Source organism: Perognathus longimembris, chromosome 13 (assembly GCF_023159225.1).
Source record: "Perognathus longimembris pacificus isolate PPM17 chromosome 13, ASM2315922v1, whole genome shotgun sequence".
NCBI lineage: Eukaryota > Metazoa > Chordata > Mammalia > Rodentia > Heteromyidae > Perognathus > Perognathus longimembris.
Window position 1 is genome coordinate 24,296,958 of NC_063173.1, and position 27,490 is coordinate 24,324,447.

General features: G+C 39.6%; 2 protein-coding genes across 4 annotated transcripts in view; one reads left to right on the plus strand and one right to left on the minus strand.

Annotated features, from left to right (window-relative positions):
• The window catches only part of Hps5 (HPS5 biogenesis of lysosomal organelles complex 2 subunit 2), a 32,620-nt gene extending 13,376 nt beyond the window's left edge, over positions 1 to 19,244 (minus strand). Inside the window, exons 1-12 of one of the 3 annotated variants that reach the window (XM_048361497.1) lie at positions 19,107 to 19,244; positions 17,352 to 17,519; positions 14,980 to 15,090; positions 14,774 to 14,838; positions 14,139 to 14,331; positions 11,751 to 11,884; positions 8,084 to 8,296; positions 7,489 to 7,560; positions 4,548 to 4,636; positions 3,460 to 3,638; positions 1,953 to 2,111; positions 375 to 561 (exon numbers count right to left, since the gene is read on the minus strand). In XM_048361497.1, the coding sequence (XP_048217454.1) occupies positions 375 to 561; positions 1,953 to 2,111; positions 3,460 to 3,638; positions 4,548 to 4,636; positions 7,489 to 7,560; positions 8,084 to 8,296; positions 11,751 to 11,884; positions 14,139 to 14,331; positions 14,774 to 14,838; positions 14,980 to 15,090; positions 17,352 to 17,459 (1,510 nt within the window). In that variant the 5' untranslated portion in view covers positions 17,460 to 17,519; positions 19,107 to 19,244. Of the gene's footprint in view, positions 1 to 374; positions 562 to 1,952; positions 2,112 to 3,459; positions 3,639 to 4,547; positions 4,637 to 7,488; positions 7,561 to 8,083; positions 8,297 to 11,750; positions 11,885 to 14,138; positions 14,332 to 14,773; positions 14,839 to 14,979; positions 15,091 to 17,351; positions 17,520 to 19,106 lie in introns of those variants that run through there. The other 2 variants (XM_048361498.1, XM_048361499.1) reach the window with 2 other exon arrangements.
• Positions 19,245 to 19,543: 299 nt separating this feature from the next.
• Gtf2h1 (general transcription factor IIH subunit 1) overlaps positions 19,544 to 27,490 on the plus strand; it is a 34,090-nt gene continuing 26,143 nt past the window's right edge. The window contains exon 1 of the mRNA XM_048361504.1: positions 19,544 to 19,784. The gene's annotated coding sequence lies outside the window, so the exon portion shown is untranslated. The remainder of the gene's footprint in view (positions 19,785 to 27,490) is intronic.

Sequence of the window (27,490 nt, forward strand, 5' to 3'; positions counted from 1 at the left end):
GGACCCCAAAACTGTAGCAATTTTTCAATTCCTGATGGAAAATAATTTGGTTAGTAAGGATAAAATCTTTCCATTCTTTTGGTTAGTAATCTTTTTTTCTTAACCTCTCCAGCATTTTGATAAGATCAAAATTAAGTACTTTATAAACATTAGTCAAAACATAAGGGTAAAAAAACAACAACAAAGAAAACCTAAAAATAAGCCCCCCACCCTCCTAGTGGCAAGTAGATCTGTAAGTTGGCTGGAAAGCCTATCAATTAGATAAAAATTATTCACACTTCATAGAAACTCCACCCATAAGGATATTCTGGAACTAAGAACTTGTAGAAAAGAACTGCTGCTCACCAGCAACCAACAAAAGACATATTCATCACCTTCATTTCCATGTGGGCCACAACCCTGATCTGGCTGGTCCTCTTCCTGGTGTGAATTGAATTCTTTGAGTCTCTCATCTTCTGAGAAGGTTTGGCTGTGAAGGGAGCAAGTGTCTTCATCTGACTGACTACCTCTTCTACTACTAATGATTCGATAAATACCAGAGTCCAAGATGCTAAAACTTTCCTAAAAATAAAAAGAATTCCCAAAATAATCAAAGTAAAGTTATCCTCTAGAGTAGAATGTAGCTTTGCAGAGAAATACCAACACTAAAGCACAAAGTCAGTAACATGACGATGGCTTATTAAAACAGGTGAAAAAGGTTTAGGCACTTGGAAACTGGGAGTCTCTAGTATGCTAGTGGCTTCCCAGTATTTCTCCGCTTGTCTTCAGAGAGCATGGCATTAAGCATGGGAATTAATGAGGTCAACTCTGAGTTGCAATGAAACTCAATTGGCATGAAGTGTCTATTATTACGCATTAGGAACAAACTAACTTGTGCTGGGGGCTGTATAAGGCATACATGGGAATAGGAAATCATAAACACTGATCAAATGAAATGTATCTTCAAGAAACACCTAAATTCCCGGGCTGGGGATATAGCCTAGTGGCAAGAGTGCCTGCCTCGGATACACGAGGCCCTAGGTTCGATTCCCCAGCACCACATATGCAGAAAACGGCCAGAAGCGGCGCTGTGGCTCAAGTGGCAGAGTGCTAGCCTTGAGCGGGAAGAAGCCAGGGACAGTGCTCAGGCCCTGAGTCCAAGGCCCAGGACTGGCCAAAAAAAAAAAAAAAACACCTAAATTCCAAACAGTTGTTCAATACCTAAAAGAAATTTCCTCTGCTATAGTTTGGGTCTTGAATGTCCCCCAAAGGCCTATGTGTTGAAGACTGTGTCCTTAACTTATGACACTACTTGGAGGGAGTGAAATCAAAGAAGGAGGCCCTTAGAGGAGGGAAGTTGGGTCACTGAAAGTGTATCCTCAAGGAGCATATTTGGGACCCCAGCCCCTTGCTATCTCTTTGCTTCTTGGCTGTCATGAGGTGAGCAGTTGGCTCCACTCTGATGTTCTACCTTGCAAAAGGCCCAAACCAATGCTCCCAATGAGCCCTAGATGATCCCTCTGAAATCATAAGTTCACATAAGCCTTTCTTCATTACAAATTGTTTCTTAGGTATTTTGTTAGTGTGATAGAAAACTAACAGTTTAATGCTTTTTTTCTATATGGGGGGAAAAACAACAAGATTTGAGATCCTAGAGATAATATAAATATATAGTGTAAGGTGAAACAATCTTACTCTATAGCAAGTCTTTTTAAAGCAAGATTACAGGTAGGTGCTAGTGGCTCACACTTATAATCACTTATAATCACAGCTACACAGGTGGTTAAGATCCAGATCTTGGTTACAATCCAGTCCAAGCAGAAAAAGCTGTAAGACTCCATCTCCAAAATAACTGGCAAAAGTCAGGCTGGAGGCATGGCTCAAGTGATATAGTACCAGTCAAACAAGCATGAAGTCCTGACTTCAAGCCCCAGTATGACAAAAAAATCAATAAGGAAAGAAAGAATACTTACATGTGATGAAATGGAGCTTCTTCTGCTGCTGCAGGCTGAATCCAAAGGTTCACATTTTAAGATCAATTCTTCCAATTGAGAAATTAGATCACTACAGGTTGCAAGATCCAGCTGAGATTTCAAATGCTCCAATTTATCTACAGTCAAAGTTTTTCTTGCCTAATTAAAGGATAAGAAAAAAATAGTAAGAAAGCTTAATGTCTGTAACTAATTCTCTATATTAAAATGTGTCCAAAATGTTGAAAGAAGCCTAACACATAATAAATCTTCACAAGCTGGGCACCAGTAGCTCATGCTTGTAATCCTAGCTACTCAGGAGACTGAGATGTGAGGACTGTGGTTTGAAGCCAACCGAAACAGAAAAGTCCTCAAGACTCTATCTCCAAAATAACCAGCAATATGCTGGAATGGAGGCATGGCTTTTGTGTTAAACTGCCAGCCATGAGTAAAAAAGCCAAGCAAGAATGCCAAGTCCAGAATCCAAGCTCCAGTACCTATATAATAATAATAAAAGAAAAGAACATTTTAAGACCTCATAGCTGCTCTAAAAAGGCTTAGATAAGCTATCAAAAGATTTAATCAGGGGCTGGGGATATAGCCTAGTGGCAAGAGTGCCTGCCTCGGATACACGAGGCCCTAGGTTCGATTCCCCAGCACCACATATACAGAAAACGGCCAGAAGCGGCGCTGTGGCTCAAGTGGCAGAGTGCTAGCCTTGAGCGGGAAGAAGCCAGGGACAGTGCTCAGGCCCTGAGTCTGGCCCAGGACTGGCCAAAAAAAAAAAAAAGATTTAATCAGAATTCTCTAAGGAATTAAGAACTTAGCTCTTAAGTTACCATCTACACAATCAAATCCTTAAAAACCCTCTAAAATTTAAATGAATTTGTGAGTAGATTTCTCTCTCATCTCTAGATGTATGTGCCAAGGTTTCTTTGGGGATTTATTACTAAACCTCAGTCATATAGCAGGGCTAGTAAAGATAAGCCATAAGGTTAAGCTGAATAGCAGTGGCTCATGTCTAAAATCCTAGCTACCTGGGAGGCTGAGAACAGGAGGATTGTGGTTCAAAGCCAACCTGAGCAGAAAAGTTCAAAAGACCTCTTCTCAAAACACAGCTGGATACAGTGGCATGGGTCTATCATCTCACGCTACATGGGAAGCTGAGATTGAGAGGATCACAGTGCTTGACTAGCCCAGGCAGAAATTTCCAAAGGGAGTCTGGACAGGGTGGCACGTACCTGTGATCCCAAAAATGTCAGGAATCCTAAAAGCATGTGTGATGAAGATAAGGCACACACTTAAAAGAAAGTAAGACCCTGTCGTAAAAGTAATCTGTGAAAAACAAGGCTGGAGGTATGACTCCACAGTATAAGATCCCAAGTTAAAAACCCAAGTACAACAAACATACAGGAAAAAAAAAAGATAAAACAACTTTGTAACACAATCCTGCAAGCTAGAATGGTTTTACTAATCCATGAGGAACATGTTTAGATAAGCTGTCACTCACTCTGCTGGCGATGATAGAATTTTGGAAAAGACAGCATGTGCGAGCAGCCAGGTCCCATAGGCCTCTCCTTAGCAGGCGCTCCACACAGCGCTCCACAGACAACAGAGAGAGATGTGAGACTTTCCCATTTAGGTGCAAACAGAACAGCTCATTCTTGCAGACAGCCACATCCTGAATATCTACAAAATATATACATATATAGGAATGAACATACAGAATGTTAGCCAAATACCACTTTGCAAGTGCTGAAAATATTCTAATAAATTCTTACATAAGGCTTGACTGAATTTCATCCCTACTTTTATCCTTCTGTTTCATGAGAACCTCTTATTTTTAGGTATTATTCTAAAAAGATCAGGAATCAAAGATAGAGAATAAAGCAGTCTCTCTGGTCTAGAATTCTATGCCTAGAAGGCAATTCCTGTGAAAAGGATTTGTGAGTATAAAAGAGGGTAATCCTCATTAGGGGCGAGAGCTAATGTTTCTGAGAATTTTAACCTGGTACTCAATAAATGGATTTTAACCAAATATGTAAATCAACAAATAATTCATCAGGAAATATCTGTCTTGGCAGAAGACAGATTTGATATTGGTTTTCCTGTTTGTTCTATGAGACATGGTCTTGTTATATAGTTCAGGCTGTCCCAGAACCTGCAGTCTTCCTGCTTTGGTCCCCCAATTGCTGCAGACCCACAAATATGCCTGGCTTTGGCAGAACATCTTGAAGAGACTTAACAACATAGTTTTCAAGGGACATACTTAAAGAACTTAATCCACCAGAAATCAGTGTTGCAAAAAACAGTAAGAAATTTTCTTTCCTTTCCCCTCCTTTTTACAAAGTTGGGAAATACTCTAAAAGACAAGGAACAATCTAACAGCCAATGTTAAAAATAAAAAAAAATTAAAAGATAATACATCCCACATTTCTGCCTGTAATTGAAAGGATACAGAGGTTGATTTTCTCTTAGTCACATATGACTATTGTTCCCGCATTTTCAATTTCCTACAATATAAGTGAATCCTCCTACACTAATTAAACTTCACCAGCAATTATGAGATAAAAAATTATATGAGAAAGACATAATTACCTCTGACTTCACTCCAAAGGAGAACTTGAACATTCTGAGGAATAAAAATATAAATTCCTTTTTCTGTCCAAGTCAGCACACAGTGCTCACTGCAAGATAAAATGAAAGAAGGAAAATCAAAAAGAAAAAACAAGGTAAGCAAGTCTTAACCCTTCCTTGCCATCTGAAATAGTCCACTAAAAAAAAAAAAAATGATGCCAAAAGAAAAGTGTGTGGATGACTTAGCTGACATTTATTAAAGTAGTTAAACTTCCCATATTTGATATGACAAGGGCTTAATTAGAGCAGAGTAATATCTCAGAGCCAGTCATAGGAATGGCAATATTCTGACTGCCAATACTACATAGGCAATAAATGGTTGAGAACATCTGGTCAACTATAAGCCAGGAGCCCCATTAAGGGATCTACCTATATTCTCTAACTTGGTAGCCCAACAAGGTAGAAGTGTTATCCTTATTAAAAAAAAAAAAAGACAAAAAACTTGATGCTCAGAGGGATGAAATAATAAGCCTAAGGCCATTTAGCATAACAGCAGAAGAGCCAGAATTTATACTAGGGATGCTCTAGCTCTAAAATCTGGATTTTTCTCTATACTTCACAGAATTCACCTCCTCCCTCATTTATCTTCACAAGCCCACTGGTACTCTCCTCTTCTTAATTTTATCAGCACACTACCCCTCTTACAAAGTTCTCCCTCTAGCCACTTCTCCAAGTTCTACTTCCCTCTGAAATCCTTTACTATTGCCACAGAAATTGTCTCTCCTCCTGTACTCTAGTACACAGCATATAAATTGTCAGAAGACTTCTGACAATTACAGCTAACAGCTATAATACTCATTTTCTTATAATCTCCCTCACCTGTTATAATCCTATAATGAAAGCCTGAAATAACCAAATTCAAAGCATACTCCCAAGAAGAGTATAGTTTCTAATAAATGGCTAGGCAACAGTATCACCCTAAGTTACCACCTTATCTATCACATCACACTTAACAAACTACTTATTAAGTACTGATCACAGGCCAACTACAAGGCTAAGAACTAAGAGTTCAAAGCCCTCATGGAGTGCACTGTTTAGCAATGAAATGGATATAAACGCATATGAATACATAATTTTATATTATGATAAACACATTGAAAAGACCGCTGATGGAGGAAATTTTAATATGCTTTATGGAGATATAAACAAATACATATCTTTCTTTATCCAGTAATTTTCCAGGATGAATTATGATTTATAAAGTGTTGTAATGTCTATAATCCACTTTAAATTATTTTGGTATACGCGTGATGTATACATAGGTAATTCATTTTTTATCCCTACTCTTAGGAGCAATTAAAATTTTTTCTGCTATATTACACATGTAATATACAATATCACATATTTTATGTATAAATATGTTATTTTTCTAAGAGCAGTTAGTGGCCCTTTAAAAGAACCCAATTAGGTATATGTCCTCCAGTGCATCCTATTAAAAAAAAAAAAACCTCTACATAATATTCTCTAAGTCTGCATTAGATATCTTATTAACTAGCATCAAGGAGATTAGAAATAACTTTTCACTGATTAAATAAGTGGAGTTCAAGCACACAGACTGAAATCATACCTGCGATCTCTACCCTTGTAAAACTACATGTAAGAATTGGCAAGCCAGGCAGTACAGCGGCACCCTGTGCTATAATGGAACTTTGTACCTAAAGCAACTAGACAAACTAGACAGCTAGACAAACTCTGAAACTGGAATATGGCTGAGTCTTCCATGAGCAGTTCATTCAAAGTACTTATCTCAGTACCTAAAAGGCAGAGAGCTGAAATTGCACTTCCAACAAGTTCTACTACTACTTTTTGTGCTTGTTTGCTAATAAAAGGACATCTTTTGACTGATTACAGTCGGAAACTTTCATTATAGCAAGCACCCCTGACAGGTGGGGGAGGTTATAGGAAAATGAGTAAGCCAGGTGCTGGTGGCTCATGCCTGTAAGCCTCAGCTACTCAAGAGGCTAAATTCTGAGGATCTTGGCTCAAAGCTAGCCAGGTCAGGAAAGTCCAGGAGACTTTTTATCTCCAATTAACCACCAGAAAACCAGAAGTGGCACTGTGGCTCAAAGTGGTAGAGCACTAGCCTTGAGCTAGAGAGCTCAGGGACAGTGCCCAGGCCCAGAGTTCAAGCCCCACAACCAACAAAAAACAAAAGAAAAAAATGAGTGCCTGTAGCTAGCAGCCCTAAACTGTCAAGTGTTCCCTGACAGTTATAAACTCTCTAATTGATTTGAAAAGGATCATTTCTTTTGTTCAAGGCTAGTACCCTACCACTTGAGCCACAACACCACTTCCAGCTTTTTCTGATTATGTGGTACTAAGGAATCAAACCCAACCATCACTACTAAGCCACATTCCCAGCCTTCATTTCTCTTATGTGCAGAAAACTTCATGTAACAATTATCTTTTCCTAACTTTTCAAAAATAATTTAGCAAAAAGCTAAGCAGGTTCGTGACTATGATACCAGCACTCAGAAGACAGAGACAGGAGGATTGTGAGTTTCAGGCAAGCCTGGGCTACAGATCAAGAACCTATCTCAAAAAAAGGAAAAAAGTTCATGGGAGCTGGGTGTGGCAGCATGTGTCTAAAGTTCCAGATACATGATAGGCTAAGGTGGGAGGACTGCTTGACTGCAGGAATTTGAGGACAGAATGGACAATACAAGGAGACCTTGTCTCAACAACAACAAAAAACACACAGATGCTAGGAGAAGCTAGGGTAGATTTGGAGTAAGGCTCAGTGGTACAGCCCTTGCTGAGAATTGACTTGGGTTGCAGCATCACCAAAAAAAAAAAAAAAAGGAAAAATTTAACCTAACTGGTTGTAATGTAATTCATACACAGCACTCACTCAGAAGACCTCTGAGTGAGAACAGAGAGAAAAAACACAGGAGAAACTTACCTAAAATGCAAGAGTTTAGGGAATGACAAAGACTGGGTGGACCCAACCATATGATCATACTGAGGTTCTGATCTAGAAGACAAACAAATCTCTAATGATTTAATCACAATATAAAACTATAATTTTCCCAATAAAATGACAAGTTCACCTCCAAAGCAAATTCAAGAGCCTAACTGCATCTTTCCCGATTCAATTCCCTTTAGGCATAAAAAGATAATTAATTAAAGACTTCTGAAGGGTTTATTGTAGTTGTTGATAAAAATGCTCAGCTGGGCATTAGTAGCTCATGCCTAACTACTAAGGAAGCTGAGATCTGGAGAATTATGGTTTGAGGGTAGCCTCGGCAAAAAAGTTCATTAGACCCTATTTCCAAACTAACCAGCTAAAAGCTGGGTTGGAGGTACACCTCAAGTAACAAACTATTAGCCCAGGAAGTCCAAAGCCCTGAGTTCAAACTCTAGCACTCACAGCCCCAGCAAAAAAACCTACTCTTAAAAGGCATAATAAAATCTTTAACACATACAGAATATAAGAGATTTTAACTTAACCCCTCCATATAAAGTTCTCAAATACAACCACCCATGTAGATGATTACCTTGGAGTAATCACAGGGAGAGGTGGCAATGAGAGGAGTTTCTTGAACTGATGGGTACTCATAACGTCCCCATCAAAGTTCACTTCCCACATCCTAGAGCCAGGACGAGCACAATATATCAGAGGTTGCTGGTTCCCAGAACATCTTCCAGGGAAGAAACAAGCTCCATATTCTCCATCTCTTTCCTTGTTTCCAATTCTCCAAAACTTTTCTCTAATATCCAGAAAAAATAAAGTATGATTACTGACCAAGTGTAAAAATCAATAAACCTGTAAGTCAGCATGGCTATGATAATGCCATCTGAAATGTCCTCTTCCTTGGTCCTATTAGTAATATACTAAGTAACTTAAGCCACTGACTGGGTCACTTTTTTCTTTTCTTTTTTTTTTTGCCAGTCCTGGGGCTTGGAGTCAGGGCCTGAGCACTGTCCCTGGCTTCTTTTTCCTCAGGGCTACCACTCTGCCACTTGAGCCACAGCACCACTTCTGGCCTTTTTGTATATATGTGGTGCTGAGGAATCGAACCCAGGGCTTCATATATAAGAGGCAAGCACTCTTGCCACTAGGCCATATCCCCAGCCCTGGGTTACTATTTCTGTGACAGGAAGTAAATCTCTTCACAATATAGTACTCAGGGTATTTTTATCCATAGGATGAGAGGCTTAGAATTAATGGGAAGGCCTATTTCAGATTTAAGAGGTGAGTGCTACTAAACCACTTCATACTACTGGTTGCTTCCCAAGTCATTTTGAACAGTACACAGATCTTTGGGCTTTCTATGGAAGCTATTAATCTGTCTTTCCAATTCTGTCTCCAAGCCACTCCCTCACTGCAAACACCCAATAAACTCCTTGCTTTCTTCAAAATGCCAGGTCCTTCTGAAACTGTAACTTAGAACATTCTGTTCCTTTAGGATTATGTGAGTCAGATACGCTCCTGGGAATACAGGAGCTGAAAACTAGTTTGCCTGTTGCTAAAAACTTCTGTTCTGTATTCTTCATGACTTGCCTCTATCATTCTTCCTTAGAAACTTAACTCCTACATACTGAATTCCTTGTCTTTGTTCTTTTTTTTTTTGACAGTACTAAAACTTGAACTCAGGACCTCACACTTGCTATACTTGCTTGCTTGTCTACTGATCTACCACTTGAGCCACATTTCCAGTCTTGCTTTTTCCTGGTTATTTTGGAGACAGAATCTCACAGATCTTTCCTGCCCAGGCTGGTGGCTTAAAATTTCAATACTCGAAATCTCTACCTCCTGAGTAGCTAGGATTGTAAGTGTGAGACACAAGTACCCAGTTTACATGCCTCCTACTTTCACAGCACTCACCACATAAGTGGCTCCTATTATGTCTATGTGAACAGCAGACGACAACTTTTCAGAACAAAGGCCATTTTTTACTCCTTTTCATTTGAATTCCCAATATGAAATACAGTGTCTGGCAAACAGAAAGCCAGTACATTATAGTCCCCCATAAACTTTTTTTCTTGATCCTTTTTGCCTTTCTTCCCTTCTTTCTTTCCTATCTTTCTCTTTTCCTCTCTCTCTCTTTCTCTCTCTTACTTTGAGACAGGGTCTCACTGTGTAACCAGGTTAGCTTTAACCTCAGGATCTTAGATACATCCACTTTGCTTAGCTTATACACTCAATCTCTTTTCTTGGGGAATGATATAGCACAGATTACTATATTAGTTTAGATAATATAATAAATTTCCTTGTACTTGTTTGCTTCGTGAAAAAATATAGTATCTGCTTTACCGTGAGGCTACAGATGTGAAAATACTTTGAAATGTACATCGGGCAAAATAAGATATTACAGTTGTATTTCTTATATCCCTTATTTTGGAAATAAAGTATATTCTTGTTTATTTAGTATAGTACATAATACATTGCTAAGAATCTAGAGCACAGTTAATGCTTGCTGAAGAATATAGTCAATTCATTCTTTTTTGTATATCTCATTAAACATATTTTTTACATTTTCAAACAAATCATATGTGACAGGCATGAAGTTAAGCTTTTTTTTTTTAAATGTTATCTCAGGTAATTCTTAAAGCTCTCTCTACATTCTGGATATAAAAACTGGCACTTGGCAAGGTTTAAATAGGGGTAGAACCAAGACTAAAAATCATATTGTCAGGTCCCATTATCCAATATTCTCCCCACTACACAATTGTTCTTTGTTTCTGTTTTTTCTAGTCCCTTCAAAAATTCACCTTGTTTATTAACAATATTGTTATAAAATTAGGGGGAGGGGAAATTCTGTTAAGATAGACTTGGTAGCAAAAGAAGCAAGTTCATCCTAATACTGCAGCACCAATTCTACGTGTGTGGGTACATGTATGCGTGTGTATGCACCCACCAGAACTAGGCCCTAAACTCAAGACCTCATGTTCTTGCTTAGCTATGTTACTCAAGACTGGGACTCTAACACTTGCGCCACACCTCAACTTCCAGCTTTTTTGCTCCTTTACTTGGAAATAAGAAGTTTTTGGAGTCTTCTGCATAGGCTGGCTTCTCTCCGCTGCTATTAGCCATCCTGAGTAACCAAGACTGCAGGTATGAGCCACTGGTGCCCTGCTTGAGTCACCAACACCCAGCTGCAGTCCCAATGTTTTTTCAAAAACTGCTGCTCAGCAGGTGAGAACATAGAGTAAAATAAATACTACTAATAATAATAACACTACAAAATTTTAATTAATGTACGATCCACCATTCTCAAGTTGAATTCTAGCTAACTGAAAAAGACCCTCTCTTAGCCCAATACCAGTGGCTCACACTTGTAGCCTACTCAGGAGGCTGGGCAGGCAAGTCCATGACACTCTTATCTCCAATTAACCACCAGAAAATCAGAAGTGGTGCTATGGCTCAAAGTGGTAGAGCATGAGCCAGAGCAAAAAAGCTCAGGGACAATGCCTGGGCCCTTAGTGTAAGCCCCATAACAAACAAAAAAAAGAGACCTTCTCTTTCTGCAACCTAATCTAGCTACAACTCTGAAATGTGTACAGGGTTCATTATACAACTCTTTGTTTTGTGTATGCTCAAAATTTTCCCTAACAGGTTTTGAAGATGGGATTATCCTAAGAAATAAATTAGCCAGGGCCATTGTAGGGGGAAAAAAAGTCCAGTATAAAGTTTGAGGCAATGAAAATAACTGAGGAACACTGACACAGTGATACAGGCAGGGTACACATTTCAAGTTACTTCCTATTCTATTTTGACACTTCATAACTACCTCTGATGTACTCTAGTACCATTAATTGTACCTGTGGTTCTATTCTTGAGATTTTGGTGAAATAGCTGTCAGATTCACAAAGCTCTGAATAATTCCTCATACAATTTATCCATCAGTAAAATTCTATTAAGTACATACCAATTTGTAAAAATAACAACAATAAATATCAAGGAAGCCTTGTGATTTCCCTACATTGAAACAGGCCTTTGACTTTCTCTCCTGGCACTTACATTAAGCCTCATGATAGGGCTGATTAAACACTTGTCTTAGTTACCCACTGAGCTACCTGAAATTTCCTCTAATTCCTCTCTACTTCTGAAGATTAGCTTGCAATTAGCTGGTTCCTTATTAATATCTGTATAATTAATTGAGGGAGTGTGAGCTAGATAATTTTAAAGACCCTAAAATTCTACATATCTGGTCAGTATACCTCTCAGTGTCACACAAGAAAGATCGAGTAAGTGAAGATACAAGCAGTCTCCCATCCAAATAATCTAATTGTACAACACAGGAGTCAACTGTTGTTATTGTCTGAACAGGAAACATCACAAAGGCTGCAGCAGCCTAAAAATGACAAGAGAAGAAAATAACGTTTACTTCATCTACATATAATCTCCTCCTTTTCACCTTTTAAATAGAATTAACCTGGATATCAAAGTTAAAATGTCAAAATTGAATTTGCCTACAAACATTAGGGGAAGTTTTACTCATTTAAAAGATTTGTGAAATAATGGGATAGATAAGTAAAGAAAAATTTAAGGCTCTGTTTGTATGTAACTACCCAATGATACAGGTGGGAATATGAAAGATAAACCTAGTTCTGAAACACGAATTTTTCACCTACTGACAAGTCCAACTCCTTTTGGAAAAAATATAAATTAAGTCTATGCAATGTATAGGATTTCAATTACATATTGGACTTAAAATATATTAGGAGGGCTAGGAATATGGCCTAGTGGCAAAGTGCTCGCCTCATATACATGAAGCCCTGGATTCGATTCCTCAGCACCACATATATAGGAAAAGCTGGAAGTGGCGCTGTAGCTCAAGTGGTAGAGTGCTAGCCTTGAGCAAAAAGAAGCCAGGCACAGTGCTAAGGCCCTGAGTTTAAGCCCCAAGACTGGGCAAAAAATAAATAAATAAATTTTTAAATAAATAAATATAAATAAATACATACATATATATATATATATATATATATATATATATTAGGAGGGCTGGGGATATGGCCTAGTGGCAAGAGTGCTTGCCTAGTGTACATGAGGCCCTGGGTTCAATTCCCCAGCACCACATATACAGAAAACGGCCAGAAGTGGCACTGTGGCTCAAGTGGCAGAGTGCTAGCCTTCAGCAAAAAAGAAGCCAGGGACAGTGCTCAGGCCCTGAGTCCAAGCCCCAGGACTGGCCAAAAATAAAACAATAAAATAAATAAATAAATAAATATATATATATATATATAAATATAATCAAATGGTAACTCTGATGAGTTCTGATGGCCAAGCTAGAAGACTATTCTGATATATTTATTAGGGCAAAATTTAGTCAAATAGTAGCTAGATTGCATCTTCTGCCACGATTCTACATAGGAATACATCAGTAAAAAAACAAATTCCTGCCAGGAACTAGTAGTTCATTGCTTAATCCTAGCTACTCAGCCTTCTGATCTGAGGATTGTGGTTCAAAGCAAGTTAGGGCAGGAAAGTCTATGAGACTTTTATGTCCAATAATTAGCCACCAAAAAGCCAGAAGCAGAGTTGTGGCTCAAGTGTTAGAAACTAGCCTTGAGTGAAAAAGCTCAGGGACAGTGCTCAGGTCCTGAGTTTAAACCCCATGACTGGCAACACAGACACACACACACACACACACACACACACACACACACACACACACCAACTCTTCACTTTTTCTTTTTCTTTTTTTTTTTTTTTTGGTCAGTCTTGGGCCTTGGACTCAGGGCCTGAGCACTGTCCCTGGCTTCTTTTTTGTTCAAGGCTAGCACTCTACCACTTGAGCCACAGCACCACTTCTGGCCGTTTTCTGTATATGTGGTGCTGGGGAATCGAACCCAGGGCTTCATGTATAAGAGGCAAGCACTCTTGCCACTAGGCCATATTCCCAGCCCAACTCTTCACTTCTGATACAATGGTGTTAGGGGAGCAAGACCATGTAAAGTTGATCTGCCCTCTTTTGATAGCAGACTAGAGCATCCTGTTAGCGTAACCTGAATGTCTGAGTAAGTGTAGCAAGAAGCCATCCTGAGAGAAAAAATTCCTATACCCATGTTACTTTACACAGGGCCAGTAGAACAGAAGCATGAACTTGTGCCATTTCTATAGTTAAAATTTTATTCACCAACTAATAAATGGAGATCTTTTATTTCTTAATAGCTAAGTACTGAAGAGTACTTCATATTTGAATGACCATAAAAATAAATTAGGGGCTACTGGAATAGATTATGTACAAATTATTGAATCCATTATGCAACAGTAGCAAACTAAAATAGGCTACCAGGGCTAAAAGCATTGCTCAGCTGTAGAGCAATAGAGCTGTAGAGCAATACTAAGCTGCAGAGCTTAGTATGTGAGGCTCTGAATTTAAGCACTACTACCACCAAAAAAAAAAAAAAAGAAGAAGAAAATGACTATAATAGGCTACCACAAGTACTATAAACAAATCTCACAAAATCTACATCTGGGCTTTAGGTCACCCCCAAGGAATAAGGAGACAAAATTGTGTTTTGTTTTGTTTTTTACTTAAAGTTCGATAAGAACATTGGTTTCCCTCAGCACATACACAGAAAACTAGAGTGGTTCCTCACCTTTGCTTGTTTGGAAGTGTTGAGTTTGATGGCAGAAACTTTTCCCACATGATCACCTATGAAAACTCTAAGAACAGCTGTATCCCAACAGAGAGCTGTAACTTTTCGGCCTTTGTGTTCTGAAGACACATAAATTCGTTCTGGTTTTCCGCGACGCTCTTGATTTAATTCCCAAACAACTACAAGACCTTGACTGCAAAAATCGAGTTCACAGGAAGCAAATTTTTGGCAGTGATGAAGATACAATTTTATGGTGTCACAATATCAACTACAGTAAGTACATATGCAAACTCCTGTTCTACAGGAAAAAGGAAGTAAAAACGTCAAGGCCTTCACTTCCTTGTTTTAGTCAACAAAACAGTGAAATAGGAGACCTTAAGTGTTCTAAATTATCTCTGTTCCCTTTCTTAAGGCCTTTGAAGTATTGTTGCCTCAATTAACATTTTTCACAAACATTAGGTTGATCAATTGTCCAACTAAATGAATAGATACAGAAAGGTTTCCCAACATACAGATAGTTTAATGCTAACAGAGGAAAGTATAGGCAAACTGAAATGGTTGCTCACCCTAACAAACACACTTGCCAACTTAAAACGCATTTGGAAAGATCAGATACTTTTAAAACAGTTTCTTACCTGGTAGCCACAGCGACATAATCATCATCATGTGAACAGCAGGCAATCTGAGCTATTGCACCTTCCTAGGGCATGAAAGGAAAAACATTTTTTAAATCTCAAGTTTTACATTCTTCTTTTATCCTAAGTGATTTATTATATTGGAGAAAATCACATTTATGAAAGACACTCCTCATAATGTATGACAGGGTTGCCCTTGGTCTTACCCTGTGTGAAAGAAAAAGTCTGTGCTTCCAGCCTTCTTTCTGAATGAGATTGAGTCCTCCTCCAGAACTGCCCAGTGCCAACCATTTCCGAGACACAGCTATGCTTGTACACTAAAAACATGGAGAGGCAAGGTGAGACAATTACAGCATGTAACCAAATAAACAGTCCCCTGGAAATAAATCCAGAGGATCTGTGCTCAGGTTCCTTCTTCCCCCACTCCACTCCCTGTTGAGATGGATACAATATAATGGCATTCTTCCCCTAATTCTACAATTCTGAAAAATACCAAACAAAGAACGCTGTTTCTAAACTTTTACTTGAATCTTAAAAAGGCTGACTAGGCTCAATTGTGTGAGTACTTTTTCTGTTATTAGACCACTCATATTTTGTGTAATCTGGCTAGATCATTCCAATGCAGACCACAACAGGGGAAACCCAAGAAAATTATCAGGAGATAAAGCAAGCCCATTAATCATTTCACTCTATACGATCATCACAAAACGACCATATGCCTTAGACCTCAGAAGACACAGATACAGGTCTGCTGGGCTACCATGTCTCCTCCCATACCTGATTTCTCTCTTGATCCACCAGGTTGCCATGCTATGCCAAATATCCTGCCACAAAGGTTGTGGGTTGGCTAAGAACCGTTGTCAATACCCTTCAACTTCATTGCTTTCTACCACAGAAGATTTCTCACTTCCTCACTTTTTTTGTATACAAAGCAAGCACTCTTGCCACTAGGCCATATCCCCAGCCCGCACTCACTTTTTTTGTTTACTTTCTTAGTTTCCCTTGCTGTCAGGATCAGCCATGTGACTCAATCTCAGCCTGATGAGGGCTTCTTGGGAAGCTCTAACTTCCAAATGAAAAGCAATCTAACGAAAATGTTTACTTTGGCCTTCTCATTCTTTTTTTTTTAATTGAATGCTTTGTTTTAAAACAATTTTATTATAAAGATGATATACAGAGGGGTGTCAATTACATAAGTCAGGTAATGAATATATTTCTTTTTGGACAATGTTACCCCTTCCCTCACTCCCAGTTTTTCCCTCCTATCCCCATCCACAAGTTGTACAGTTCATTTTCAACATAGTGTCTAGTAGGCCCTCTCAATCTTGCTTAGAAAGCTAATGGAGATATTTTTACAGGAGTCATGATACATGTATTACAACTGTGACTGAAACCTAATTAATGGATGTGGTAGAACAGAAAAGATGGAGAGCCTATGTATTCAGTGACAATATTAGATTACCAATCACCACTAAGCCCAGCAAGCTCATAATCAATAAAGAGATTACAAAAAGCTTGCATAAGCCACTGTTGTTTTTCTATCTATTCAATCACTTGAATCTTACAAATATTTCTAAATTGGTCTGGGAATGTGGTAGAGTGCTTGCCTAGCATATATGAAGCCCTGGTTTCAATTCCTCAGTACCACATAAACAGAAAAAGCCATAAATGGAGCTGTGGCTCAAGTGGTAGAGTGCTAGCCTGGAGCACAAAAGATGCCCAGGGACAGAGCCCACACCCTGAGTTCAAGCCCAGGACTAGCAAAATATACATATAAACACACACACACACACACACACACACACACACACACACATCTAAATTATCAATCCTCAAAACTGTTGACTATATTGCTTTATTACTTTGTTCTCTACTACATTATTTTTAGATTTAATCAAAAGAATCCAAGGCTGGAAGAAAGCATGTACTTCCTTCCCACAGAGTTCATACTTGCTTTGCCCCCTAAAACAGAGCTGCATCAAACTCCCTGGTTTGAAATAACTGCAGTAGGTCATGTTTTTCAAAATGTCATGAAGCATACTCATTTACACTACTTTAACTTCAGTACAATTATATTACTTTTTGAGAGCAGACAATAGGAGAAAAATTAAGTAATCAGTATCATGGCTAGGAAATAATTTAAATAATAGATCAAAAAATCAAGAAAGAATATGCTACTTCTATATAAGGTATGGCAAAAACAGATAAGAACACCAAGATTCCACAAAACAAAGATTGGAGCACAGAGGCAAATGTAATAGAAAGAACATACAAATGTGAATATAAAAATGAAACTAGCCAGGTGCCAGTGGCTCATACCTGTAATCCTAGCTACTCAGGAGGCTGAAATCTGAAGATCGCGGCTCAAAGCCAGCCTAGGCAGGAAAGTTCATGAGATGCTTATCTCCAATTAACCACCAGAAAGCTGGAAGTAGCACTGTAGCTCAAAGTGGTGGAGCACTAGCCTTGAGCTGAAGAGCTCAGGGACAGCGCCCAGGCCCAGAGTTCAAGCCTTACTACTAACCAAAAATAAATGAGAAAGAAAGAAAGAAACTAATACAAGGATCAAGAAGTTCACCTTTAGACGACTGGAATCCAGTCTCAGGACTGAGAGTAATGGATCCAATGATTCAAACTCTGCAAGAACATGGCTGTAGGATTCTGGTATCACTGGCACAAAAGTCATTTATCCAAGAAGATAAAACTTGTTCTGTAACAGACACAGTATTCTTCACTAGAACAAAGCCTAAGAAAATATAAACACATCACTGCATGGCCACAAAATATAGTAAATATTTTTAAGCATATATAATACTGTATGTGTTAGGTATGTGGTGCATGACCGCTGAGCTACATCTCCAGTTCTTACGGTGTATTTCTCTTGCATACATATAACATAGTCTGTTTTCTGTTAGTAATACTGTCCTCAGTATTTGTTTGTTCCAAGGAACAAACAAAATACACGGCTAAGCTCAAAATATTTGAGAATTCCTAATCTAAGAAACCTTTTCCCTACCTGGTGCTGGTGGCTCATATCTATAATCCTAGCTACTCAGGAGACTAATACCTGAAGGACCATGGTTCGAGGTCAGCATGAGGGAGAAAGTTTTCAAGATTCCATCTCCAAAATAACCAATAAAGGCAGGCTGAAGTTACAGTTTAAGAGTTAGAGCACAGTTGGGTGCCGGTGGCTCACACCCTAGCTACTCAGGAGGCTGAGATCTGAGGATCAAGGTCCGTCCAGGCCAGCAAGGGCAGGAAAGTCTGTGAGATTTTCATCTCCAATTAATCACAGAAAAAGCAGGAAGTGGAGCTGTGGATCAAGAGGTGGAGTGTTAGTCTTGAGCAAAAGGAGCTCAGGGACAGGAGGCAGGCCTGGAGAGGTCAAGCCCCGTTTAAAACAAACAAACGTTAGAACAACAACAAAAACAACAACAATAAAAAAAAGTTAGAGCACCATCCCTGAGCAAGCAGACAGAATAAGTACGAGGTACCTCCTAAGAGAAATAGCACTAACACATGATAAGCTTTTATCTAAAGCAAAAAGGGAAGCAGGTTTAGTTGTTATGTTATTTCTATTTATTTTTTCTTTTTTTCTTTTTTTCTTTTTTTTTTTTTTGCCAGTCCTGGGCCTTGGACTCAGGGCCTGAGCACTGTCCCTGGCTTCTCTTTGCTCAAGGCTAGCACTCTGCCACTTGAGCCAAAGCGCCACTTCTGGCCGTTTTCTATATATGTAGTGCTGGGGAATCGAACTTAGGGCTTCATGTATCCGAGGCAAGCGCTCTTGCCACTAGGCCATATTCCCAGCCCTCTATTTATTTTTTCGTGCATTTTTATTGTTATTATAAAGGTGATGGACAGATTACAGTGCAAGTCAGATAAAAAGCACATTTCTGTTTGACCCTTAAAAAAAAAAGGAGGGGGGAAGCAGGTAGGACAACAATAACCAAATACAGAAAGGTCTGAGAAGGGGAAGCCCGAGACAAAGATGGAAACAAAATGATGCAAGGGAAGAAATTTTATTTCCATAACGGGATCTATGAACATTATAATGATCAGGAAAAAAAATGATATGAGAACTCTTTATCTCAGAAAAGTAGCGGTTCACTTTCATGCATTCATTCTCTCAACAGCCTGAGTTGTTCTAAGACTTGGAGACAGAGATGAATAAAATAAAGTTCAAGCCCACATGAAGCTCCTCGCTTAGCAAAACTACAACCTTTCCGACAGCGGTAACTATAATACTGCTATTAGCTTTAATGAGAAGAGGAACCTGATAGCCAAGTTTTCAAAGCCAGATGCACAAACCAGCAGCCCGAGGACCCATCAATACCTCGTCAAACAGCTGACAATTCGCAGCGAGCCGCACCCTCGCCCAGGGTTAGGAGATGGAACTCTTCACCTGGCACAGAGATTGGATCCCAAACTTCAGGCTCCGCGCTTGATCCGCCCCTCCTTGGTTACGTCATCCAGGAGCGCCACGGACGCCAGTACAGCGCTGTTAACGGCACTTCCTCGTCACGTGACCGGTTACGCCCAGCCCTGCGCGTGGTCCCTCCCCCCTCAGGCCGCGGTGGCAATTACGCTCCCTACGGCCTGCAGCCGGTGGACCTCCGCGGGCCGAAGATACGCCACTGAACTGAACCGAAGGAGCTCTCGGTGAAATGATGGGTCAGGTCGGATCCTCGGACCTCTCACCACTGGAGACCGGAGAGAAGAAACGAAACAGGCGGGAACCGGTGGGGGAGGGAGGCAACTAGCGGAAGGTGTCATGGCGGCCGCGCTCTGTGGTCACGTGACATCGGGCCCGCCTTGGTGCTTCCGGTCACGTGCCCTCCGAGACCTCGCAGCCAGCGATGGAGGCGAGACCCCCCAGTAACAGAGGCGGTGGCGACGGCTGTGGCCACTGGGTTTCAGCCTCTTCTCAGCCGCAGCTATAAGGAGCGGAGCGGAGCTCCGTTCGATCCACCTCGGTTTCTTACTCCCTGTCGGAGGCTTTAGTTTCTACCTGGTAAGTTTAAACCGAAGAATGGTGGTGGGTGGGCGGTGAGGAGCTGACAGGCCCGGGGGTCGCGGAGACGGTGCACATTCGGCCCCTTTTCCCCGTGCCGCTGTCTCGGTCTCCAGAAACCCCAAGCTTGCCTTCCCGTTTGCCTTTATTTTCCCGAAGCAGGGAAGAGGCGACCCGACCCTTAGTCTATATGCCTAAAGGAATTCTTGCCTTTCCACTTAAGACAGAGACATTTGAAGGTTTGCCCAAAGCCAAGATCAGACTTGCCTCAACAGAGTGAAGGAAATGGAAGTCTCTACTGTACTGAAATACTTTCCCGTTAGGAACTGTGCTGTACATCTTTTACTTACGGTAAAAAAAAAAAACCTTGGTGGCTGCATGCTTCTTGCTTGTCAGTCCAGCCATTCTTATAAATAAGCCTTATTAGCCCCCGTACCCCCCAGCCAGTCCACACGTACTTTTAGCCATGCCCAGTGTGAATGGCATATGGTGAAAAATAGACCATTAATATATGGAAATACGTAAATTCTCCGATGTTTTCAGGCTAAATTAAGGCGACATAGTTCATTGACCCTTAAACACTTAATTCAGCATCTGTAAAATAAGGGTGAGAGGAGATGTAAAAATTTAACGTTTTCCATTCAAATACCTAGTTTCAAAAAATATAAAATTTGAGTGTTTTGGGAGCTGGGGATGTAACTGAGAGATAGTCCTTCCCCAAGCATTCTGAAAGCCCCGGTTTAATTCCCTAGTGCTAAAAAGGCACTAAAACACAGTGAGTGATTTTGAAATAGTTTCCAGACAAGCTATTAGTTCAGACTTGTGGGTCAGTATCCAGACCTACTATTTTGTTTTGTTTTGTTGCCATTCCTGGGGCTTTAACTCAGGGCCTGAGCACTGTTTCTGGCTTCTTTTTGCTCAAGGATAACGCACTACCACTTGAGCCACAGTGCCACTTCCAGCTTTTCTATATATGTGGTGCTGAGGAATTGAACCCAGGCCTTCATGTATATGAGGTGAGCACTTTACCACTAGGCCATATTCCCAGCCCCAGACCTACTATTTTTTTAAGAGTTAAACGGTCGGAACTCCAGTATATAAAGCAGCATGCTGTGGTGGATCTGTTTAGTAGAGTCAGCTTTCACCAGTTCACTCAACATTCCCTCTACCTCAGAGCATCTCCTTAGAGCACAATTGAAAAACACTGATCTAGACTAGAGTTACTAAGCCAAAGTGGCCAATAACACTGATTTTTTTTTTTTTTTAAGCAATTCCTTGGGCTTGGACCCGGGGCCTGAGGCACTGTCCCTGGCTTCTTTTTGCTCAAGGCTAGCACTCTTGAGCCACATTGCCACTTGCGGCTTTTTCTGTTTATGTGGTGCTGAGGAATTGAACCCGGGACTTCGTGCATGTTAGGCAAGCACTCTACCATTAAGCCACATTCCCAGTGCCCCAATCCTGAGATTTTTTTTTTTTTTTAAGCCAAATCCAGAGCACTTGAGGTGTAGAGGTCACAAGAGAAGGGAATATAGCCTCTGGTCATAGAGTTGCGAAGGACTGAGTTCTCAGAACTTTCTACCTATTTGCATGCCTATATCTTTCATTCTTAAAAGGAGAGATGGCCTGCTGTTTTCTATTTTTAATCAGCAGAACTTTAGCTGTGCAACAGATTAATAGATTTGAGTCTCCTACAGAATATTAAATACTAATTCAAGAAATACAGAAGACCCTAAAAATACAGTGTCTTCAAAGGAAGAATCGGTTAAACAAGAATAAGCAGTTAAAAATGATTCCACTTCAGTCAGCAGTGAATGGTTCATGACTGTACTGCCCTCAAGGCTTGTATCTTGTCCTTCATATATCACTCCAGCCTTCTTTCTGTGCTGCTTTTGTTATTATTTTAGCTTTCCTGGTGTTTTAGCCAACAGTTCTACCTTATGAATACTGCTACTAGAGGTGACCTTTTTCTTTTCTCTTTTCCTGCCTTTAGTGACTGTGGCAGCATCAGGCATTGGGCTAATGGTACACTTTAACAATTGATTAATCCTCATTTAATTTTAGTAATGGCAGCATGAAATATTGGATTCAGTCCAGTTTTCTTATGCATTTCTGTTACATTTTTTTCTTTAACTGCTGTAAAATGAAAAGATGCTTTGTCTTAAAATTGCTACATCTGTTATCTTAAGATCTTTTTTGTGAAACCATCCCTAAAACAGTACATTTTGATACTGTTTTGTATTTTTTACGTACTTCTAAGATCTTATTCCCAGTAATGTTGAATTTTTTTAATGTTTTCAGATTGCTGTGGCAAACAGCATACTAGAACTTCTTTGGTAAGTAACTAGGCAGTAACTAGGGTTTGAATTCAGAGTAAGCTACCATTTGAGCCACACCCCCAGCCCATTTTACTTTTTTTTTTCTTTTCTGAATATTTGCACAGTCCTGGCAAGCTTAGGCAAAACCTTTTTTAGTTTATAAGTTGAAATGGGGTTTTTTTTTGCCCTGGCTGGCCTTCAAGGGCATGAGCCATCATGCTGAGTAAGTTTTGTTTTTGTTTTTGTTTTTTAATACTGATAACACCGGCTGGGAATATGGCCTAGTGGCAAGAGTACTTGACTCGTATACATGAAGCCCTGGGTTCGATTCCCCGGCACCACATATATAGAAAACAGCCAGAAGTGGTGCTGTGGCTCAAGTGGCAGAGTGCTAGCCTTGAGCAAAGAGAAGCCAGGGACAGTGCTCAGGCCCTGAGTCCAAGGCAATAATAATAATGCTGATAACAGCAGCTCTCTGTAGCAGCCCTTCTACCTGTCTGTTTTTTGTTTTTTTGTGTTCTTTTTTTAAGATATGAGTGATAGGGAGTTTAATTCACCTATTGCCCTTTTAGTCTCTGCTCTTTGGGAATGGGGATAGAATGGAAATACAAAGATGCAATAATTAAAACTTGGTGTTCAACCATTGTAAATTTTTCCTGTTTCAATTTGTTTCCTTAGGCGGCAGGATTGTTATTGGAACCTATGTAAGAAAGTGTATTGTAGTCTGTGAAATGAGCATTAGTTCTCTCTGTAATTGAGCCAAGGATGTATGTGCAAAGGTTTCTTATCTCTTGCCAGGATTGTGTTCTTTTAACAAAAATCTTACATAGATGTCACAGATTCCTAAAGAATTAGATTAAAAGTGAATTACAATTATAGGAAGTGTTAGGAAGAGAAAAACAGGAGACCTTAGCTAATAACCTTGAAGCCTAAGATGGGGGAAATCAGTAGAAACCAGTTAAATAGAAGTGAGTTTGACATCCTAAAGCAAGACCTTACACACATGTTGCTTCAGATAAATAAATTTTTAACAGCAAATGAACTAAGGAGTGTCTTTCCTAGATTGTCTTGCTATCTAAAGTGTTGCAGTAGTCATTTCATAGAATAAATAATCTAAACTAGATCTTTATCAGTCACATATTTAAATAATTTTCACACATATTCTATGGCTCTTAAAGGAGTTCTACTGGAAAGAAGTATTTGTCACTCAATGAAACCCCTTCTAGAAGTCTAGAAATCACAAAAGATATTGTAGGACATCCTAAAAAATTATCCCCTATAATTAACAGAGGTACTCCAGGTGACCAAGAAAACTTTCCAAGCAAATTAGTTGAGAAAATTGATAGGCTGTGCACAGTGTACAATGCCTTATCTATATTTTTCCCATCTTTCTCTCCCTTTAGAGATAGGGATGTTAGGCAAACACTACTACTGAGCTACATCTCTAGTCCTACACTAAATGAACTTTAGTATATGTGGCTTTACTTGATATTTAGAAGGGCTATGATTTTCCCAGTTAAAGCAGCTGGCTAAAATAAATTCTGTCAGTCTGGACAATTCTTCACTTTACAACTTGTGTCTTTACCTATATTTTCTTCTTAACTTTCCTAAATACTTTGAAGTTTTTCTGTTCTTTTGTGAAAGGAACACTTTTACATTTTGCCTTTAATCTCATTTAATTGGAGATTTGCTGTACTGCTTTTTTCCAACTGTTGGCATAAATGTATTCTATAATTACATCATAGCTCCACCTTGTCTTTCTCAGATTTTAATTCATTTTGTATGATAAGCAATGTCGTTTTACATTTCAGAATGAGCATTAGAAATTTGATAAAAATATTTGAAACAATTGTTCCATAATGTCACGAAATTATAAATGAACATTTTTATATATATTGTTGAAATGTGACATATAGAATTGGAAATACAGTTTGGAGGTGTGGCCAATGAGCAACAGCATCAGATACCAAGTCAAGTCCAGGTCTCGGACCTAAAAAAACTACATATATATATGTATATGTATATGTATATGTATGTATGTATATATGCTGGGCACCAGTGGCTCACACCTGTGATCCTAGCTACTCAGAAGGCTGAGATCTGAGGATCACAGTTCAAAGCCAGCCTGGGCAGTAAAATCTGAAACTAGTCTCCAGTTAACCACCAAAAAGCTAGATGTGAAGGTTAAACGGTAGAACACTAGCTTTGAGCACAAAAGCTCAGGCACAGTGCCCAGGCCCTGAGTTCAGAACTGGCACAAAACAAAAACAAAAAAACTGAAAATAAGAGTACTTTTAATTCTTACCCACACTTTGGTTCCCATGTTATTTTATAGACACTTGATAGAAAATAAACTCCTGAGGAGAAATTAATAACTTTTCTAACTATATAATATATATTTATTATAGATAATCCAGAAAAAGAACATTCAGATCATCTATATTTTTATCACGCATAGATAATTGCAATTAAAATTAGTGTTTTATCCTTCCAGTCATATATATTTGTGAAGTCGAACTGATTCATAGTCAATCGTATTTCCTTGATGCTTTGGGAAAGCATCTTGATTTCTCAGATGCAGTTTCCTTATCAACAGAATGTAACTACTAATAGAACCTACCTCATAGGTGTATTAATGGGGACTGGAACTGAATGGGATAATGCCTACTAAGAACTCAGTAGTGCAAACCAGTCACCAATTGCTCATGCCTGTAATCATAGTTACTCGGGAGGCTGAGATCTGAGGATCGTGCTTTGAAGCCAGCCCAGACAGGAACGTCCGTGTGACTCTTATTGTCAGTAAACACAAAAAATTAGGAAGTGGCTTTTTGGCTAAAGTGGTAGAGTGCTAGCATTGAGCAAAAGAAGCTCAGGTACAGCACCCAGGCCCAAAGTTCATCCCACAACCAACAACAAACAAAAAAGAACTTAATGCAGTGCCCGGATTGTATTATTAAGCACTCACTAAATTTTAGATAGGCTTGTTTTGTGAAGTTGAGGTCTTCCAGGCCCTAGGCAAGCACTCTGCCTTGTTAGTTCAATAAGAAATCATACTAATGAGTAGGTGCTGGGTGGCTTAGGCATGTAATCCTAGCTACTCAGGAGGCTAATATTTGAGGATCTCGTGGGCTAGGAATATGACCTAATTGCAATAGTGCTTGCCTCTCTTATACATGAAGCCCTGGGTTCAATTCCTCAGCACCACATATATAGAAAATGGCCAGAAGTGGCGCTGTGGCTCAAGTGGCAGAGTGCTAGCCTTGAGCAAAAAGAAGCCAGGGACAGTGCTCAGGCCCTGAGTTCAAGGCCCAGGACTGGCAACAACAACAACAAAAAAAAAAAAAAAATTTGAGGCTCTTCATTCAAAGCCAGCCAGGCAGGAAAATTTGTGAGATTCTTATTTCCAGTTAATGACCAGAAAACCAGAAGTGTCTCTGTAGCTCAGTGCATTAGCCTTGAGCAAACAAACAGACAAACTTTGGGACAAGCACCTAGGCCCTGAGTTCAAGCTCCATGACCAACCCCCACACCCAAAAAATTGCGAACTTTTAAGCACCTATAATATCTAAAGAGCTGGGTGCTAGTGGTTCATGCCTGTAATACTAGCTATGTAGCTGGCTAAGATCTGGAGGATCAAGGTTCAAAGCCAGCCTAGGCAGAACGGTCCTTGAAACTTTCTCCAAACCAGCAAAAAGCAGGTCTGGTGGTATGGTTTAAGTGGTAGAACTCCAGTCAAGCAAGTACAAGACCCTGAATGCAAACCCTAGTGCTGGCAAAATTGTGTGTGCACACACACGCACACACATTTATTAGGACATCAGAAGGCAAGTCTGTTAAAAGATGGTTTCATATAGTAAAAAGTTTAGCCCTTCACTGGGCCAGTGGCTCATGCTTGTAATCCTAGCTACTCAGAAAGCTAGTCTTAGGATCGTAGTTTGAAGCCAGCCCAGTCAGGAAAGTGTGAGACTCTTTATCTCCAATAAACTACTCAGAAAAGGCCAGAAGTAGTGCTATGTTCAAGTGGTAGAACACTAGCCTTGAACATAAAGAGGCTCAGGGACAGCGTACAAGCTCTGAGCTCAAGCCACAGACCAGCATTTTATAAAAAGAAGAATTTAGCCCTTCATCATACAAATATTAAAACTAAAGATTTTAAAACATGGGGGAACACTTTCAAGTGAAAACCACAAGGAAATTGATGTTAAGGATGTAAAATTGTGGTAAGTCTTTTTTGTTGATGTTAATGAATTTTAAAGTTATCTAGTTTGGCTTGATCCCAACAATTTACAAATGCCCACCTAATTAATGCACACTATCTCTACCTGCTTACTCAACAGTATCATGTTTGGAACTGAGCTCCTGTTCTCCAATTTCAAATAAATGAGGACATTTATTTCTATAAATGATACCATGTACTTATGAAAAGATCTAGAACTGGGATGTGAGCAAGCAACTGTTAACAACTCCTTCAGCACTTAAGAGTTGTATTCATCTATTACTTCCAGTAGCTTCTCAATTCTTAATGCCTATCTGGTTCCGAGAATCCTTCTAATTTCTCACATGACCACAGATGAATTTTCCAAAATATAAGTCACTCCATTATTCAGTCTTGAGAACTTGTCTCTTGCTCACCACATAAAGTGGCATTCTCCATTCTTCGCCCCACTAATCTTCAACATGAACCTTATATCTCATCCACAGCATACTCCTCACCATTCCTAGAGTTTGGGCCTTTGCTTATAAAGCCTTTTTTCCTTTACTTCCTCTTGTCAAAATTCTCTCAAAACCCAATTCATAAACAACATGTAAATAAAAGAAATAAAGGCTGAGACTATATCTCATTGATACTTGCCTATCATCCTCAAAGCACTGAACTCTATGCACAGACACAAATACATATAAAAACCCTGAGATTTTGTAGCCTTAGAAAAGAGCCAATTTAGGAGCGGGGAATGTGGCCTAATAGTAGAGTGCTTGCCTAGCATGCATGAAGCACTGGTTTCAATTCCTTAGCACCACATATACAGAAAAAGCTGTAAGTGGCACTCTGGCTCAAGTGGTAGAGTGCTAGCCTTGAGCAAAAAGAAGCCAGGGACAGGGCTCAGGCCATGAGTTCAAGCCCCAGGACTAGCAAGAAAGAGAGAAGAGCCAATTTAAAAAAAAATTAGCCAGTCACCAGTGGCTCACACCTGTAATCCTTAACAGCTCAGAAGGCTGAGATCTGAGGATCATAGTTAAAAGCCAGGCCAGGCAGAATTATTCATGGGACTCTTACCTCCTGTAAACCACCAAAAAGCTGGAAGTAGAACTCTGGCTCAAGTCGTAGAGTGCTAGCTAGCCTTGAGTGGAAAATGCTCAGGGACAGTGCCCAAGCCCTAATACCAGTACCCC